Source organism: Musca vetustissima, unplaced genomic scaffold (genome assembly GCF_032173495.1).
Source record: "Musca vetustissima isolate MV318-11 ecotype Yass unplaced genomic scaffold, APGP_CSIRO_Mvet_v1 utg39857, whole genome shotgun sequence".
In the NCBI taxonomy this organism is placed as follows: domain Eukaryota; kingdom Metazoa; phylum Arthropoda; class Insecta; order Diptera; family Muscidae; genus Musca; species Musca vetustissima.
In genome coordinates this window covers 127,315-145,176 of record NW_026880846.1, presented here as the reverse complement: position 1 = coordinate 145,176, position 17,862 = coordinate 127,315, and the positions used below count along the sequence as shown (strand labels likewise).

The 17,862-nt window shown below is 36.5% G+C and overlaps 4 protein-coding genes across 4 annotated transcripts in view; 2 read left to right on the top strand and 2 right to left on the bottom strand.

Annotated features, from left to right (window-relative positions):
• LOC133326725 (protein unc-80 homolog) overlaps window positions 1–2,795 on the top strand; it is a 52,416-nt gene extending 49,621 nt beyond the window's left edge. The window contains exons 29-32 of the mRNA XM_061535340.1: window positions 32–1,498; window positions 1,560–1,728; window positions 1,793–2,478; window positions 2,539–2,795. Coding sequence (XP_061391324.1) covers window positions 32–1,498; window positions 1,560–1,728; window positions 1,793–2,478; window positions 2,539–2,763 — 2,547 coding nt within the window. The 3' untranslated portion in view covers window positions 2,764–2,795. The remainder of the gene's footprint in view (window positions 1–31; window positions 1,499–1,559; window positions 1,729–1,792; window positions 2,479–2,538) is intronic.
• A 618-nt stretch (window positions 2,796–3,413) lies between these two features.
• Window positions 3,414–6,593, bottom strand: LOC133326724 (vacuolar protein sorting-associated protein 72 homolog). The gene is made up of 5 exons (XM_061535339.1): window positions 6,454–6,593; window positions 6,261–6,393; window positions 5,909–6,200; window positions 3,717–3,990; window positions 3,414–3,651 (listed from the first exon to the last, which is right to left on the bottom strand). Exons 1-5 carry the CDS (start codon window positions 6,585–6,587, stop codon window positions 3,450–3,452), a joined length of 1,035 nt encoding a protein of 344 aa, XP_061391323.1. The 5' UTR covers window positions 6,588–6,593; the 3' UTR covers window positions 3,414–3,449.
• Window positions 6,594–8,732: 2,139 nt separating this feature from the next.
• LOC133326723 (uncharacterized) lies at window positions 8,733–12,686 on the top strand. The gene is made up of 2 exons (XM_061535338.1): window positions 8,733–8,756; window positions 12,246–12,686. The coding sequence occupies exons 1-2, from the start codon at window positions 8,742–8,744 to the stop codon at window positions 12,684–12,686; spliced, it is 456 nt and encodes a 151-aa protein (XP_061391322.1). The 5' UTR covers window positions 8,733–8,741.
• A 3,597-nt stretch (window positions 12,687–16,283) lies between these two features.
• Window positions 16,284–17,633, bottom strand: LOC133326720 (E3 ubiquitin-protein ligase RING1). The gene has a single exon (XM_061535336.1). It carries the CDS (start codon window positions 17,622–17,624, stop codon window positions 16,338–16,340), a length of 1,287 nt encoding a protein of 428 aa, XP_061391320.1. The 5' UTR covers window positions 17,625–17,633; the 3' UTR covers window positions 16,284–16,337.
• Window positions 17,634–17,862: the final 229 nt, after the last annotated feature.

The following is a 17,862-nucleotide window of genomic DNA, read 5'->3' as shown; positions in this document are numbered from 1 at the left end:
CTTTTATTATCCCATAATTTCTTCTCTACAGATAATTCTGGAAGCCATTTTACCCTGTTATCTGCAACAAATCCAATCGCCCAGTTATATTCCGCTGCAGGGAAAATCCGAACGTGACATCATTCTACAATTGGCAGTGGCCATTCGAACCATGGTCCATAACTGTGAAGGATTGGCCAAGAGCTATAATGGCCCATATCGTAATAGCCCTGAACACAAAGGCTCTTCACAACGTAACTGCAGCCGAGGTCCACCCTGCTCGCCAGGCCTTGATTTTGAAGAAGAATCACATTCGAAATACATTAATGATCCTCGAACCAAAAACATAATCGATTCTGGAGAAGATTCGGAAATGATAAGAACCGAATATCGGCGACCCAGGGATGTCCTGCTCTCAGTGGTGGGTGATTTCCTTAGTAAGGCCACAACACGCCTGCAGGAACTCTCCAAGAAAATGCCCAAGGATGATAATAAATCCAGTGAAGTGTTGGACGCCAAGTGCCATATACGTTTAGCCGACATTGCTCATTCATTGCTCAAGGTATCACCCTATGATCCCGAATCGATGGCCTGTCGCGGGTTGCAACGTTATATGCAAGCTGTACTGCCACGGGCAGAATGGTCCAATGATACACTGCGTAATGCTTTGGTGACAATCCTAAGGAGAATTGATAAGATATTTTTGAAAATCTCCAAGAAACCTTCGATCCGACGCAATACCGATTGGGAGGCTGCCGCTGGTCTACTCAAGGGCATACACGAGACCATTGTACGCCATCCATATGTCCTGCATTGGCAACAAATGAAAACCTTAATAAGCACCGTACAAAATCTCATTGTTAATGAACCCGGTTCCTCGGCTCCGGAAGGTGTATCAAGTGCCGGGGCAGCTCTTATGTCTCAGAATCCACCGGCCTTGTTCTGCTCGACAGTAGTACGTTTGGTGGCCCTACAGGTGGTAAGTCCTGTCGATTGTTTTTCGCTTGTGCAAATATGTGGCGGTAGTGCAGAATTTGCCACCCAGGAGAAGGCCGAAGGATATCTAATGCATTTGATAATGCCCCTGTGCTTGAAAGTCTGTTCCGGACGGGGGGTTTCCGATGTGGGCGAGTTGAAAATGACCGATGTTAGTTATCTGTTAACTGCCGTGCTCAATGCCATGAGTCCACCAGCGGGCCGCACTGGCCAGGCGGTGTCACAAATCAATCGAGTGGGAGGCGATTTGAGAACGGGATCTTTAACATTTACTGGCAGTCGGGATGCCAAAAGGCCGGCAAGAATTGCCGGTTCTTTGTATCAGGCAGCATTTTTGGCCCTGAGAATTGTTTGTATTTGCTTTGAGAGTCGTTTGTCCACGGAATGGCCAAGGATTGTCAGAGTTATGCGGGATTTGGGTCGGCGAAATGAGGCTGCTCCAGATTTATGGAGTTTTTTGGAATTTGTTGTTACCCATCGGACACCACTTTATATTGTCCTGTTGCCGTTTATTTTGCATAAGGTGAGTTCGATAGATTTCAAAACAAGGAGTATTATTTTTATGATGATCTTCGTGGTTACAGATTTCCCAGCCTCCAATTGGTGACCATGAACGACATATGCAGTTTATTATACGAGAAAGATTAAGAGGCACACCTCCCCAGGGTGGCATAAAATCAAAGGGGGCCTTACTCTTAGAATTGGCCAGAGATATGCGGGAGCTAAGAGATGAATTGGAAGATAAACGTTATGGTAAGAAGTCAGATTTCTCCACAATGTATCCCTTTTTTATATAAATTTTAATTTCGAATTACAGATCGTGAGAGTTCCGATCAAAAGAAGAGCGATACCCCAGCAGCCACAAGCGGTACAGATGCACATAATAAATCCCAACAACGACCTTCTTTAATTTCAATTTTCACTGGTACCACTACAGGGCAAGCAACACACTCACATGTCTCGGCAGCACCAATCGATTCTCGCAGCGGTTCGGGTGGCATTTGTACACCCAGTGATACGTTGTCGCAACAAACTCTGCATCCACCACGAGAATCATTATCGAGCAGTTCAACGGGCAAAGAACATCACACAACCAGCGAAAGTCATAGTGGTGGCGGTGCTGATCCAGCAGTTGGTTCAGCCCCAACACTAATTGGTGCTGGCGGTGGTGCATCCGGTTCAGGAGCTGCATCTAGTCAAGGCACAAGTTCGGCCACAATTGCCACAGCTCTGCCATCGGGTGTCACCTCACAGCTGTCTCATTCACAAAGCCTACAACAGGCACCGTTTAAGGCCCAACCACCGAAATTACGTTTTGTATCATCTGTGGAATTTCGTCATTCTTCGGGTGAAACCTCAACCACACCTTTGTCACCGGAAAGTCCAGCTGAAGATAGTTCGGGAGATCATACACGTTCAAGATTGCAAAGAACAAAGGCAGCTAGTCGTAAAACTTTTCGTTTAAAACGTAGCCGCCTAACACCCATGGAACCACCGAGTATTGTAAGTAAAAACACACACCAATCGTAATAAATAAATCAAGCTAATGGATTTCTATACTAGGTTACTGCTTTATCGCAAGAAGAACATCCCAAACCAATTGGAGAAATATCTTGGGATTCGGTGTCACAGACCTCTTCCACATCTGGTTATCGTGATACGAATAGTTTACAAACGGGTTTGCTTTCACCCGACGGCTCATTGGGTGGCTTGACATTGGGACGCTCTCCATCACAGCATTCCCTTTTAATGGTCTATGAGGGACAAGATGAGGATACACTTATATAACAATCACAGTTTGATGGTACGGATGGAGCTGAGGGGCGTCATAATGTTTAGAGTTGTTATTGTTGGATGAGATTGTTTTAGCGTAGCATATTTATTGAGAACAAAAATTGATTGGTTTTGTATTTGGATAATAATATCCCGTGGCTCTAAGTCCTGTACGTTTTTTCAGGACAAAAGAGATTTTTTACACACACAGATAATCTGAAATAAAGTCTTCTGCATAAAATAAATGTCTATCCATATTAAATATAAAATATCAAACATTAAAATTTAAAATACATAAAATCCATAAGAGATATGGACAAAATTCAAGTATTCAATTTAAAATACATTGGCATTTAATGTTGCAAAAATATCTTTTTACTCAAAATTAAATTTTTACTATACAACCAAATAATAAAGTTTTATATATGTATGTTATCAATTGAAATACATATTTCTAATGACTAAGTGGCCAAAAAATATAATCGAAAAGTGTCAAATTAAAATATTTGATTTAATATTTTTTTAGAAATATTTTTTGTATAGTTCGTAAAAGAAATCAATGTTAAATGTTGTTCCAACACTAGGAAATCAGTGATATAGAAACATGTCTATAATAAAGTAATTCCAAATAAAAAAATATTTAAAAAACTAACTTAATTTGTTCTAATTAAATAGTAAAAGAAGGATATGTAAGGTTACGATTAAGAATTAATTTTACTGGCGAGAGCTTTAAGGCGATTTTCCTTGACCATTTTACGCCACTCTAACCATTTTTGCATTTCGGGATTGTCTGTATTGCCTCTTTCCTCCAATTGCATATAATAGGCTTCTCGCAGTATCTTAAATGCTTGTATACTATAATAAGGTTGTTGGGTAACTGGATCAAAGTAACGTGCAGGTAATCTGAAGGAAAATTATAAAAAAAAATTTATTAAATAAAGTATATGATATTAATTTGCTGTACATACTTTGTTATTGGACACAAATATGGTGTATTTCTTTGTAATTTTTTACTCTTGAATATAGTGTGGAAAACTTTCTCGTCCAAGTCATTTTCTAGGGATATAAAAGTTCTCTCACATTTACTTTTTGGATCATTTGGGTCGTGTGGCGCAACGGAGCCACGAGTTTGTTTTCGCACAACCGGCATTGTTACAGAATGATAACGGATCATAGGTCCAGTAAAAATGCGTTTGGTGGGACGTGTCTTCTTTTTCTCCAGTTCCATTTTATGGAATTTTTCTGTAAATAATAGGAAAATACAAAATTTAATGTCATGGTGAAGAATATTTTGATTGAAGGGCTCTCAAATATTGTCAGAGAAATGATACGATAAAGATCATTTGAGCTTGTAGTGGATTTTTTAAATAATATTTTTTCAAGGATCATCAAAATTATAGGCGTGGATTTTTTAAAGAATATTTTTTCAAGGATCATCAGAATTATAGGCGTGGATTTTTTAAAGAATATTTTTTCAAGGATCATCAGAGTTATAGGCGTGGATTTTTTAAAGAATATTTTTCAAAGGATCATCAGAATTATAAGCGTGGATTTTTTAAAGAATATTTTTTCAAGGATCATCAAAATTATAAGCGTGGATTTTTTTAAGAATATTTTTTCAAGGATCATCAAAATTATAAGCGTGGATTTTTTTAAGAATATTTTTTCAAGGATCATCAGAATTATAAGCGTGGATTTTTTAAAGAATATTTTTTCAAGGATCATCAGAATAAAAAGCGAACATTTTCTCAAGGATCATCAAAATTATAAGCGTGGATTTTTTTAAAAAATATTTTTTCAAGGATCATCAAAATTATAAGCGTGGATTTTTTTAAAAAATATTTTTTCAAGGATCATCAAAATTATAAGCGTGGATTTTTTAAAGAATATTTTTCAAGACTATTGAAAAATGTTTAGAACAGTAAGCGTGGATTTTTTTAAAAAATATTTTTTCAAGGATCATCAAAATTATAAGCGTGGATTTTTTAAAGAATATTTTTTCAAGGATCATCAAAATTATAAGCGTGGATTTTTTTAAAAAATATTTTTTCAAGGATCATCAAAATTATAAGCGTGGATTTTTTAAAGAAAAATTTCGTGCAAATCGAAGGATATATAGGGACTTTAGTGCACTAGTTAACTAAAATCGGACGAAAATATATATGGGAGCTATATCTAAATCTGAACCGATTTTTCCCAATTTCAATAGGGTTCGTCCTTGGGCCAAATAAGTGAACTGTGCCAAATTTCATCCAAATCGGATCACAAATGCGACCTGTAATTTGTTAACAAAAATACATGGACGGACGGACAGACGGACATGCATAAATCGACTTAAAAAGTGATTCTATGCATATTCTTAAAAGGAACCATATGTCTATCTCGTTTCCTTTTGCCTGTTACAAACATATGCACAAAGACATAATACCCTGTACCACAGTATGGTGAAGGGTATAAAAATAAGGAAGATCTTCAACGAATGGTTTTATCTTAGTTCATACGATAGCTATACATTCACAGAGAAACGTGTAAAAATTAGGAATTGATTGGGTTATTAGTTTTTGAGTTATCGTGCCCGCCAATCGTAAAACCAATGTTTGGACAAAAACGCGTTTAAAGTTTGAAAGCCCTTTAGCCGTCACTTTATGCTGACACAATAAATCTGCTATATCTTCAAGAGTTCTTCAGATTTTCACTTGAAATTTTGTAGGTACATTCTTGAATTAGTGTAGATTCGAAGTAAATCAAAAAATCTTTGACACCGAGAATTGGGGGGTCCCCTTAAAGAATATTTTTTCAAGGATCATCGCATCATCAAGGATGCGAGTATTTTCTCATTCAGAATTATAAGCGTTGCTTAGATCAATTATTGTATACTTTTTGTGGATAAACAGAGTTATTAGCATTAAACAATGTAAAGACTGGTTTTACATTTATGGTCTATCAATTTATAAGAATTTTTTTTAAATTGATACCCATATTGCATTAGAGAAATGCAAGGGTCCCAGCGAAAATTTTGAGACCTAAATCTTTGAAGTATGGATTTCCACAAGTAAAAATTTAAAATACATCGTTGTAATGAAGCCCTTAGACTATCTGTTGTAAAAAACTCAAACTTATTGACAACCAAACCCTCATATTGTCCTCGAATTACACTTACCCAACGATTTGAGATTTTCTTCTTCGGTTATTTTAGCCTCCTCTAACAACTCCTCCTGCGTAGGCATATACTCCTCCACACGTACAACCTTCTTCTTTTTCTTACGGGCATCATCCATTTCCTTTAGACGTATTTTGGTGGCCTGTGTTTTTATGGCCGTTGACATACGTATGGATTTTCTGCCCGAGTCAAGAACTGTGAATTTGGCGCGGGTTTTACGTTTAACAACTTTTGTGAGTTTCTTCTTTACAGCTGCTGATTTCTCCTCTTTCTTTGTGGGTTTGGCAGGTTCCTGGAACAAATAAAAACCACTTCAATAATACAATTCAGAGTGTGTATCATAAGGACATACCTTATAAGCTTTAGTGTTAATACCGGTACGTTTACGTTTCTTTCCCTCTTCCTCGTCGTGATCGGAAACGGGTTCATCGTTTTCATCAATACTAAAATCGGAATCAACGACATCTTCCTCTTCATCTTTTTGCCTGAAATGGAATACTTGGTGATTACATTCGACTTCTCCTTTCCTCAGTAATCCAACTTACACATATTCCTTGTCCTCTTCCTCCTCTTGGAAACCACCATATGATGTCTTATAGAATTCATCCTCTTCTTCTTCATTCAACAGTTTTGCTATTCTATTACCGGCATTGGATCTTCGTGAACGCGTTGCAGCCATTATTTACAATTTAATTGTTTAAATATATTTTATATATTACTATTTTGTTTGCAAAATAAGTTTTTTCAACTCGATTTGTGTTGTTTGGGGCCAAATTTGTGCAATTGAACTATTCACTGAATGGAATTGTGTGAACTAGTAGAAAATACGTTCGTTCGTTTGTTCAACTTGACAAGAAAGAGTTTGATTGACATTATGCAACTTTTCTTACAGTAATTTGGACAAAAAAAGCGTGTTTATAAAAATTTCGACAAAATCAAGATATTGAGGGGATTTAATTTTTTTAAGGTAAATTCAGCTCAATGAACATAATTATTGTGACAGCATGATTGTTAGAAAATCCAATGGCTGTTATATTGGCAAAATCCGGAAGATCTGCTACGAGAATAAAAGTATTATATGATTTGAGAAGTAGAACCTAAAAATCGCCCTGACTAGACATTTAACGACGTAGATTTTCACCATTCTTGTCAATGTGGAAGGAAGAGCTTAAACTTATTGTCATGTCAAACTTATATGTCATTATTACAGTCTATGCGACTACGATTTTTAGGATGGTCACAATGGACGATACTTCTCCGAGTGGAGCGGTTGCTTTTTTACAGGCGCGCATACTGTAACCTAACCTAGGGGAGTTGCCAATATCCTACCAATATCCTAACCTAACCTAGGGGAGTTGCAATATCCTGTACAGGATGGAGTTGACCTGGGTCAAACTAGGCCGGATCTGCACTTCGAGGAAACCTTGGGGATCTTCGGATCCCCCGTGGACCAAAATGGATCGGGGTAGTGCCCTTAAAATAATCAAAAGAGTAGAAGAAATAAAGCTACGGTGCAGGTAGCTAACAACCCCGCAATCGTTGGTAAGACCACAAGCCACGTGTCGTCGAGATTAAGTGATTGTGATCTGGCTGTTCTAGGTGTGGCACCTACACCTGTATCTGCTACGATGCTTCCGAAACTACGGTGATTCCGGTCAAGTCTACACAGGAGGATTGCTTTAGAATTAACGAAGGAAGTGTAGACCCTGTTGACCGACCGAATTCAAGTCTAACTCCAACAGGTCCTGTGTCGGCAAATGGCGACAATAAGCTTCAAAGGCAGACTGTGACTGAAGCGCTGTCAGACGATGGGAAATCTATCGATACCCCAGCAACGGAAAACGATTCAAACGTCGGAAAGGCACGATGCGATGCGAAGCACTACAAACGTGCCGTATCGTATCTTCGCAAGTTCGGACAGGGAGGTCCATCTCATCAAGGGCAAGACGAGATTCGAATGAACTTTCCCGCACGCTCTTCATTGTGAGCTCGAGATGGAGGAAATCTCCCTCCCGAAACATGATCGACGTGTGAAGGGCTCTGTCTCTAAGACCGATTCTACGCCAACTGACAAAGGTGAAGTTCTGGATGAAGTTCAAGGATGACACCTATAGTTGCAAATAATATTTACGGGGTCAGATGAACTAAAACAAATAAGCTCTATTATTTTGAAGCACGATATTTCTAGAATTTTGAAGTTTCTCCAAAAACATTCCTTATTCAAATACAACATATAAACATAGCACAACAAAACAGCTGATAGGGGGGCACTACCCTGTGGCATATTTGTGATTGGCAACACTAATCATATTTGACAGTCCAGCTGACGTTAACAAATAGTCTTGTGTACCCAAACAATACAAGAACAGGCATGTGAATTTTATTAGCAAATCGCAGTATTTTTTGGCAATAATTTCTTCGTATTGTAACAAAAATTGAAAGAAAACATAAACGAACTGATAAATTTGCAATATTGGTGTGATTAATACAACGAAAAAAATTCTTGCAGCTGTCGATAACAACAAATTAAACCACTTGTGATAACAACAATGATAATAAGAGGCGCATACAAAAATATCCGGTTGAATTTTTGGCAATAAATTATTTATTTCTTTGTTTGTTGACTGATAAAAGTAAAACAAATTGTGCAAATAAGATTTCCAATGAAAATCTGTTGACGTGACAAATGCTAAAATAAATATTCAAAGACGTAGATATTTCCCGTGGCTGCTAAACACTATTTTCACACAATTCTCTGGTTGTAAGGAAGGAGGAAGGAAAAGCGACGAGGCATAACAAACCACCAACCAACCAAATTACACAAACAACAAAAATGAGCTCATACAAGGTAAGAAGGGAATTATTGTGTACATAATATATGTATGTGTGTATGTTAATCAATGAATGAATCAAAAAATATGATCCATATGTTAACTATATCACACAGAAGACGAAAAGAAGACACAGTTCTATTATTGATTCTGTAGATTATTTAGACCGGTCTTTCTTCCGCTGTTGCTGCTTACCTCATACCATAGGGAATTTATGCCTTTTGGCTTTATAAATATGTATAATATCTACAATGAAGAATTTCTTTTTGCTATCTTTTATAATTTGCAGAAAGAAATTTAAGCATACAGGTTGTTTTGTTATTGGGAAGCTTTAGAAGTTTCTAATACATTTCATTCTTAAGATTTGAAATTTTACGGGAAATACCCATTCAGTTTATTCACAAAAACGAAATTTTATTCATTGTGAAATTATATCGAACCCCGGCATTTTGATCCTTTCGGATCACTCCTTATAACACACCACCCAGAAATGTTCAAAATTTTCATAAATTATACCTTATATAAGAATCGAACGGTACATCCAAGTTCATTCAAAATTTTACCAAACCTAAAAAGAGTGCGATCAACCGTTTCACCTCTATTTGTACGTCCACCCAAAATTTTGAAAATTGATTAATCGAATTGATTCATGTTGTCCACATTGTAATATGTTTACCGAAACTAAAGTCCGAAGGTTGAATCCATATGACCCCACAAAGGTTTACATTTTAGAAGCTTGTAAACTTCATGGGAAGTGTACGGACAACTCGTTCTGATCTTTTTAATACGAAGATGGGGTCTAAAGGGCGACTTCTCCTCATAAATCCCCCAAAGACTCTCAGAGTGTTGAAAATAAAAAAAAAATTGTTCACTAAATAGTGATTTTGACTTCCCCAGTCAGTGATTCCGACTTGTTTTTAAACAATAAAAAGTTTATGTTTTTTCATAAAATGGGGGTTGGAATTACTTCATATGAATTCGTTCGTTTTGGAAGATGCTGTATGCTTCTCTCACAAGATAATTTTGAACCCCTAAGTAATTGCGTCATCGTAATGTTAAACAATAATATTTGGCCTACTTGAAGACGAGTCTGCGCAAAATATTGCGGTAATTGTACTATACTTTTGCAATATTTGCAAAATGTTGGTAATGGTACGAACATTGCTATATAGAAATATAAATCCACGTTTTTTGGCATCTAGATATAGGTCAGATATTCCATTCCATATTCATGCGGAATATGTCTCTTGGGAGTTACGATATACTTCTTGAATGAAAATGTTGAATAAATAGTATTCTATCATTAATGATACTTTTTGAATAAGAACATATTCCTGTAGATTTATAAGAATGAATAATAACAGATTTTGACACTTAATCAACCTCAGCCCTCAAACTACCGAAAATTGGGAGTGGCGTTATATGGAAGCTACACCAAAACGTAGACCAATATTGTTAACTGTTTAAGAAGTTTTTGTCACCGTGTCCAATTTCTTAAAAAAAAAACAATATTGGGGATTTAATGTTAAAGGTGGGCTTTGAAGGTAGCCCACTGAGATCCCTAACTATTAAATCATAGACAATTCGTTTGATACACATTCCCAATTTACGGAATTAGCGTAATAATTTACACTGAAACGTTGGTAAATTTTTGTAAGTGAAATTTTCTACTCAATGAGAACCAAAAAAAATGTGTCCAATTTCTTGGACCAATATCGATAATTTTTAATTAGAAGATTTGATAGCCGAAAAATATGCATGCCTAATATCCCCAAATATTGGAGATACTGTTATATGAGAGGACTCTAATAACACTGAGGGAGATTTTCAGGGTCTGTCTAAGGTTATCATTCATGGAGAGAAGTTTACCTCAATTCCCAAAGCGTTGAAACCTAGTCCCACTTTACCGAAATACTACAAACCAAATAGCCCTTCTTCTTTTCTCATGAAAACAATGGAAAATTTATTAGACCTGGAGATCAGGAAAGCACCGGACCTAAATAAAATCAGCAAATATCAGCACGCATTCATCAAAGGCAAGTCTGTAGACTGTTGCTTTACATAAAGTAGTGGGGGCCATCTATCCACTCAGTTCTCATTACAACGGGAATATCCTCTACCATGTTGGATGGGATTAATGTTATGCTCCAAAGCAGAATAATCAATGCAAATATTGGAGATAGTTCCATAAGTAGGTTTGTCAACAGAGACACTCCACAAGACAGGGTGCTATCACCCTTGCTTTACCTTCTTGTGATAAACGAGATTCTTGTAAACTTTGACCAATATGAAATACATCGGCACCATCCTAGACCACCGTTTATCATGGAAAAGGTAGGTAGAGGAGCGTACAAAAAAGGGTTTAATAGCAATGTACTCTTGCATTAGCTCAATAGGGAAGAGCTGGGGACTGTCATCGCTCAGCGTACACTGGATTTACGATGCAGTTTTCCTTCACATTCTTACTTATGGATGTCTTGTGTAGTGGAAGGCACTAAGAATTAGTAGTGTGCAAAGATCGGCAGCAATCCTTATACTGCTTTGAATGCGATAATAAATATTCAGCCACTTGATTTATAACTCGGCAACCACAACCACATTTAGGATGAATGACATAGGGATATGGCGAACTTCTCACTATGGACACGCAAATGCCCTAAACTTGACAGGAGATTATGAACTGACATTAGAAATTCAAGTGTCTATATGTCCCCATAACTTAATATTGAGGAATTTAAAATAACAATTCCAAGCAGAGAGTCCTTTGCGAGTGAGCTTCCTCCTCTTGGCGGCAGTCAATATAAACATACGGTTCAAAAATGGAAGAAGATACAGGTGTCGAGTTTTCTGTGAATAACTTTCAAATAAAAACTAATACAATCTAAATAATAATTATAGCGTTTTTCAAGCAGAGAATCTAACGTACCAATTAACAGTTAATTCGGTAGGAAAACATGACTTTACTCCCCAAAATGCGGAGGTATTGCTATATGGGGGCTATGGTAAGTTGTGAACCAATATTGATGTTGGTAGGATGATGTTTTATTCACAGATAACCCAAAAAACCAAGTTACAGCCATTTCGGCATAAAAACGTGCCAAAAATACCGAATATTAATAGGAATAATAGCAATGTATGTGCAAAATTTCAAACCTATATCTTATGTAGTGGGAGCTCTATCGTGATGTCAACAGTCAGACGGATGGATATGCATAAATCGGCATTTTATACTTTATAGGGTCTCCGATATGAAAACATTTTCGGAACATTTGTGTAAAGTTGTATGGCAGGTCATTGCCGGACCCAAACTACCTTTATTTATAAATTTAAGTAACACCACTGCCGGTATAATTCATGTTTCAGTAGTGACCCACCAATATCCCAAAATTCTAAGGAATCAATCCCCATTAATGGGCAATATGACAATGAGTTAAAACTAGAAAAGTAACACCTCCTTGTAAATTTAAAATTTTCTTCTAATATTTTTTCTATTAATTTTTTTCCAGGGTACAGCAGTGCGTCTATTAAAATGCTTTTGTGGCTGTCAAGATATGACCGTCGAAGAAGTTCAACGAATATATTATCTCACCCTCCAGGCAACGTTGATCGATCGACCAGCTTTGAAATTATTTAAAAGTTACTTAGAAAGAAATCGTCGTGGTGATAAATCACTGGCCGAACAATATATTGAAGTCTATGAATTGTGCGGGGAATATATGAAACCACATGTTGGCGTCATTACCCTCGATGAATTGGATGAATTAGTTGATCTTGGATTGCCGCGTGATTTAGAAAAAGAATTAACAGAACAAATAAAAACTGGTGATGGTCATAAAATAACACGATGCCTATTGCGAGTACAGGGGACACTACGAAATGCCATCGAAGAGAGTGAAGAATACAAAGGATATCGAGATGCTTTGGCCGAGAAATTAAATTTACTATGAAAAGTGAAATGAAGAGTAGAGATTTTCACAAATTCTGGGTGCTACTCAGGAGGAACTGACGTTTTTTTACCATAAGTGCTTTCAACACCAAATGACAATGAAACATTTTTTTATATATGCGGATAAATAAAACTGCCCCCGTTTTTTTTTCAATTCACCATCGAAACTACGTGAGCGATTAATGCACCAAATACCGATAAATACCATCACAAACATAAAAGAGCTTTTTTTACATTTCATTATTAAATATACATATTTATACTTTTTATATATCCCTCCAATTAAATTTATTTTATTATGTTTATAACATAATTTATTATCATTATTATTTTTTATTGTATATTTACAAAAACAAATACTTTCTTGATATTTGACCATATCAAGGAGAGTTGTGAATTCCTTAGAAATTGAAACTGTAGTTACTTAATTAGACAGCTTTTTATTATTATTTTCACGTTCTTCCGGTAAGAACAACATGATTATATGATAATACACCCTTTGTACTTTTATTTAGCTTTATCAGTTGTTAAGTAGTTTATTTTTATTTTCAATTTAATATAAGGAACAATTTTAATAAATAAAATAATTGAAAAAAATATATATTTGTGTACCAAAAATTAATTAATATTGTAGATTTTTTCGGAAGGATGTACATAAATTCAAGACAAAGAGTGCATTTTATACATTTCCACTACTTTTCAAAAATCCTCTCGATTATTTAAATAATATTTTTTGAAAAGCTTTTCGAGCTACAAGAGTAGATTTTTAAAAAATATTTTTTAAAAGGATTTCAAGAACTTAAAGCGGTGGCATTTTACAAAATAAATTTCACAGACTAGCACAGTTATAAGCGTGCATTTTTATACCTCCCATCTCCAAACAAAAAGGGCTGCATTCTGGATTCTTTGGAGGGTAAAAAATCATTGCAGAAAATCTTTAATATAGGTTCATGTTTTGATCTGGCACCCATATATAGATCTAGTCCCCAGTTTTTGTATTTTGAAGGTTGAATTTTGAGTTTTTTCCATCGAAATGACTGTTGTTTGGCATTCCGAGTTCTTAGAAGGGTGGAAAACCTCTTTGCAAAATGTTCGACATATCCTTTATATAAAAGAGTTCCGCCCTATATTCGATATTTTGAAGGTTTTTGCCGCATTCTACCATCGTAGAGCCTGCAATTTTCCATTCCACGTTATCAGAGGGTAAAAACTTTGCAAAAAATATTCGACAAAGTCTCCATATAAAAGTCTCGCACCATTTTCGGTATTTTGGTGGATTTTTGTCGCGTTTTCTCGACGAAGTGTCTGCAATATGGCACTGCGGATATTTTCAAAAAATTGTCGATATAGGCCTATATTTTTACACAGCCTCCATATAAAGGTCCCGACCGATTTGAAGGGATTATCCGCCATTTCCTATTGTTGCGGCTGTCATTCGGCATCCTGTGTTCTTGGATGCTCAAAGCGTCTAATGTTTAGACATAGGCCTCATATTAAGACCCCGGCCTATTTTGGTTTATTTTAAGGTTTTATCCGCCTTTCCCCAACAAGGTGGCTGTATTTTCCCAGCAAGGTGGCTGTATTTGCAAATAATTTTGATATAATTCCATTTTTTTCGTCCCACCGATTTGTATTTTTAAGGTTTTGGCATTCTGGGTTTTTGGGAGGGCAGAAATATATTTGCAGAACATTTTCGATATAGGACTATCTTATGACGTAGACCCCATTTAAAGTCCCAACCTTTTTGGGTTTAAAAGGTTCCCGAAGCATTTTTTTCCGAAGTGACTTTGAGTTGGTATGCCGGGTTCTTATTTTTGTATTTAAGGTTTCCGCCTCATTTTGCCATCGAAGTGTGTAACATTTCTTGAAGTGCAAAAAACACCTTTGCAAACATTCTATATAGGACCATATTTTGACATAGGCCTCATATGAAGGCCTCTACCAATTTTCGGTATTTTCGAATTTTCCCATCGAAGTGGTTATATTTTCGCATTCTGGATTCTTGGAGTTTTAAACCATCTATTGAAAAGTTGAAGGTTTCAGAAGTGGGTTTTGGAGGGTGAAAATATATTCGATATAGCACTATGTTTTGATGTAGTCCCCATTTTAAGTCCTGACCTTTTTTGGTTTTGAAAGGTTCCGCCGCAATTTTCAAAAAACCCTTTTCAAAAATTCAACATAGGACCCTATTTTTACATAGTACCAATTTTCAGTATTTTCGAATTACCCCATCGAAGTGGTTATATTTTCTCATTATGGGTTCTTGGAGTTTTAAAGGTATTTGAAGGTTTCAGAAGTGGTTTTTGGAGGTTGAAAATATATTTGCAGAATATTTTCGATATAGGACTATGTCCCGAACTTTTTTGGTTTTGAAAGATTTCTGTCGCATTTTCCTACCGATGTGACTGTCGGTATGCCGGGTTCATAGAAGAAGGTGACAAAATAAAACAATTTCGATATGGGTTCATGTGTTTACATAAAGGTCCCGGCACATTTGAAGCGATTTTTCCATGAAGCGGCTGACATTCGGCATCCTGTGTTGTATTTATATTTCGAAGGTTTCCGCCTCATTTTGCCATCGAAGTGGGTAATATTTTTCATCGCGAGTTCTTGAGGTACGTAAAATACCTTTGTAAAAAAATTGATATAGGTCCATATTATCTCATCGAAGTTGTTATATTTTTGCAGTCTGGTCTTGAAGTTGGAAATTTTCGATATGGGTCCATGTTTTGACAAGGTCCCGACCCATTTTCAATATTTTTGCCGCTGTTTTTTTGAAGGGTACAAAATATATTTACCGAACATTTTCGATATAGGACTATGTAATTATGATTTCGATATAGGACTATGTCTGTAATTATGATTTCGATATAGGACTATGTCTGTAATTATGATTCGGCATCCCAGTTTCTTACAGAGTGTAAAACAGGACATTTTCGATATGGGTCCATATTTTTACACAATGTTTTAGGCGAATTCTTCTATCGAAATGTCTTTAGTATAGCACTCAGGGTTCTTGAAGGGTGAAAAACATATTAGAATAACATTTTCGATATAGGTCCTAGTTTTAAATAGTCACCAACTCTCTCTTAACCTGTCTGTAACTTGGTATTTAAGTGCCCCAGAGCACGTAAAAATGTTCGACACGGCCGAGCTTAACGAACTTTTTTATTTGTTTGGAGATTAAAAATGTTGATTTGTTAAAGAATATTTTTCAAGGTCAATCAAATATAAATGTGGATTTTTAGGAAACCCCTCAAAATTATTAAAAATCTATTACAACATCTTTTTAATTCTACAATATCTGTTTTACTTTATTTGTTTATATATGTCTGTATATATTATTAAGTGATGGATCGTAATGATAATAAACATTAAAAGCAATTATATATATTATATATCTTTCTGTGTGAGTACGTAATATTTTCCTTTTTGTTTCATAAATACATTTATATTTTTACTTGATTAAAACTAAAAATTAAATAGGCTAAAAGTATATCTAAAATAAACGGAGAGGGCCACACAACTATATATCATCTATACAGATCAGTTTGTAAGCAGCAAAGCAATTCTCCTTCTGCTTCTCCTACTGCTGCTACTGTCTATTAGTTGTCATTTTCTGGAATGGCCTTCCAGAAGGTAACAGCCATTTTTAAGATTTCTTCCATGAATAGAACATTTCCATGGGTTTGTTTACCTTCCAGAATTTCTCATTGACCTGATGCAGCGTTTGATTGCCATTCAATATGACCAATTGCGAGGGCTGTGGTGCAATGTAAATACATAAATTAAGCATACGATTTGCTTCGGGTAATTCGGAATCCAAATCGAGGGTCATACGTAATGCCAAGTACTTGCTTAAATGATCGACCGTGGCATTTGCTGTGGTCTTAATGTAACGTATACAATTCTCTTTAAGGGCCTTCATCAGCTGATTATCGGCAGCCATTTCTGTGGGATGGGGTTTAAAGACCAATTCTATTTCATCGTTTATACCCAATTCCCCATTACCCTCACCTTCGGTATCGATATTGGAATCTCCTTCGGTACGACAATCCATTTGTGAATCGGATTCAGATTCTTCAGAACGTTCGGAGGTCAAAACTGACATTGCCCGTTTGGGTTTTGAACTGCTTGAATTCGAGGGAACTGGGGAGGGTGTAGAACGTACTGAGGGTGGATTGGAGCCACCATCATCCATGCGTGTTGTGGAGGTGCTGGCCCCTTGATTTGCCATGCCTGTTGATGATGTTGCCACAATGTTGTTGGCGACTGTGGATGGCGTTGTAGAATGTGTGGGTGGTGGTGGAGTAGCTGCCCGTGCTGCAACATTTGCCGGTCCAGTGGAATTTTCTCGATTACTATCGCTTTCGTTGCCATTTGTATTGCTCTCGTTAGAAACATTGTGTGCATGTGATGAATTGTGATTTGTGCCATTTGCTTGGGAACCACGGCCACCACCACTGCCTTTGGTGCGGAAACGCTGTGGTCGATTTTGACTTTGTAATTTAATGCCTTCGTTAATGGAATTGACCAATGCCTGTTGTGATTGAGTTTGATTGAATTTAGCCATAACCTTCTCCTGTATAGCCTCATATTCCTCGCGACTGGGATAGATTTTCGATATCAACAAATCAAAATTAGGATCTGGCCGCAAAGAACGTTTTGACACCAATTTCTTACGGCATGTTGGACACTCTTTGTTACCCGAACGCAATGCAGTAATAATACAATCTTGACAGAAACGATGTAAACACTCTTTGGTGGTCATTGTCTTCTTCAGCATATCTAAACAGATGGGACACATTAGCTCGCTGTGTAAACTCCTTGGGGATACGGCAATTTCAGTGTTGTCTGTAATTATTTCCTGAGGTTTGCGTTGTAGTTCATACAACGACAAATCCCAGGTTTTATTTTGAGCTGGTTCCAATGAAGCCATTGCACTCAGTTGTTGTTTGTATGTGTTCGTAATTTAGTGTTCACTCCAATATTTTGGTTTATTTGTGAATAATTTGTTTAAATATTTAGAAATTTCTATTATTTTCGTTTTTTAATGGAGAAAATATTAACAATTGCTCGCTTGCGCTAAGGGATCTACAGCTCGACTTTTGATTTATCGATAAACGATTATTTAGAGTAAGTGAAGGCAAAGGCGGTGTGTGTTTATAGTAACGGCG

Coding starts and splice junctions, on each gene's coding strand:
- LOC133326720 (XM_061535336.1), bottom strand. CDS start 17,624: ATGGCTTCATTGGAACCAGCTCAAAATAAAACCTGGGATTTGTCGTTG.
- LOC133326724 (XM_061535339.1), bottom strand. CDS start 6,587: ATGGCTGCAACGCGTTCACGAAGATCCAATGCCGGTAATAGAATAGCA. Junction 6,394..6,453: donor GAAGAGGACAAGGAATATGT/GTAAGTTGGATT, acceptor ATTCCATTTCAG/GCAAAAAGATGAAGAGGAAG. Junction 3,652..3,716: donor TATTTGTGTCCAATAACAAA/GTATGTACAGCA, acceptor ATTTTCCTTCAG/ATTACCTGCACGTTACTTTG.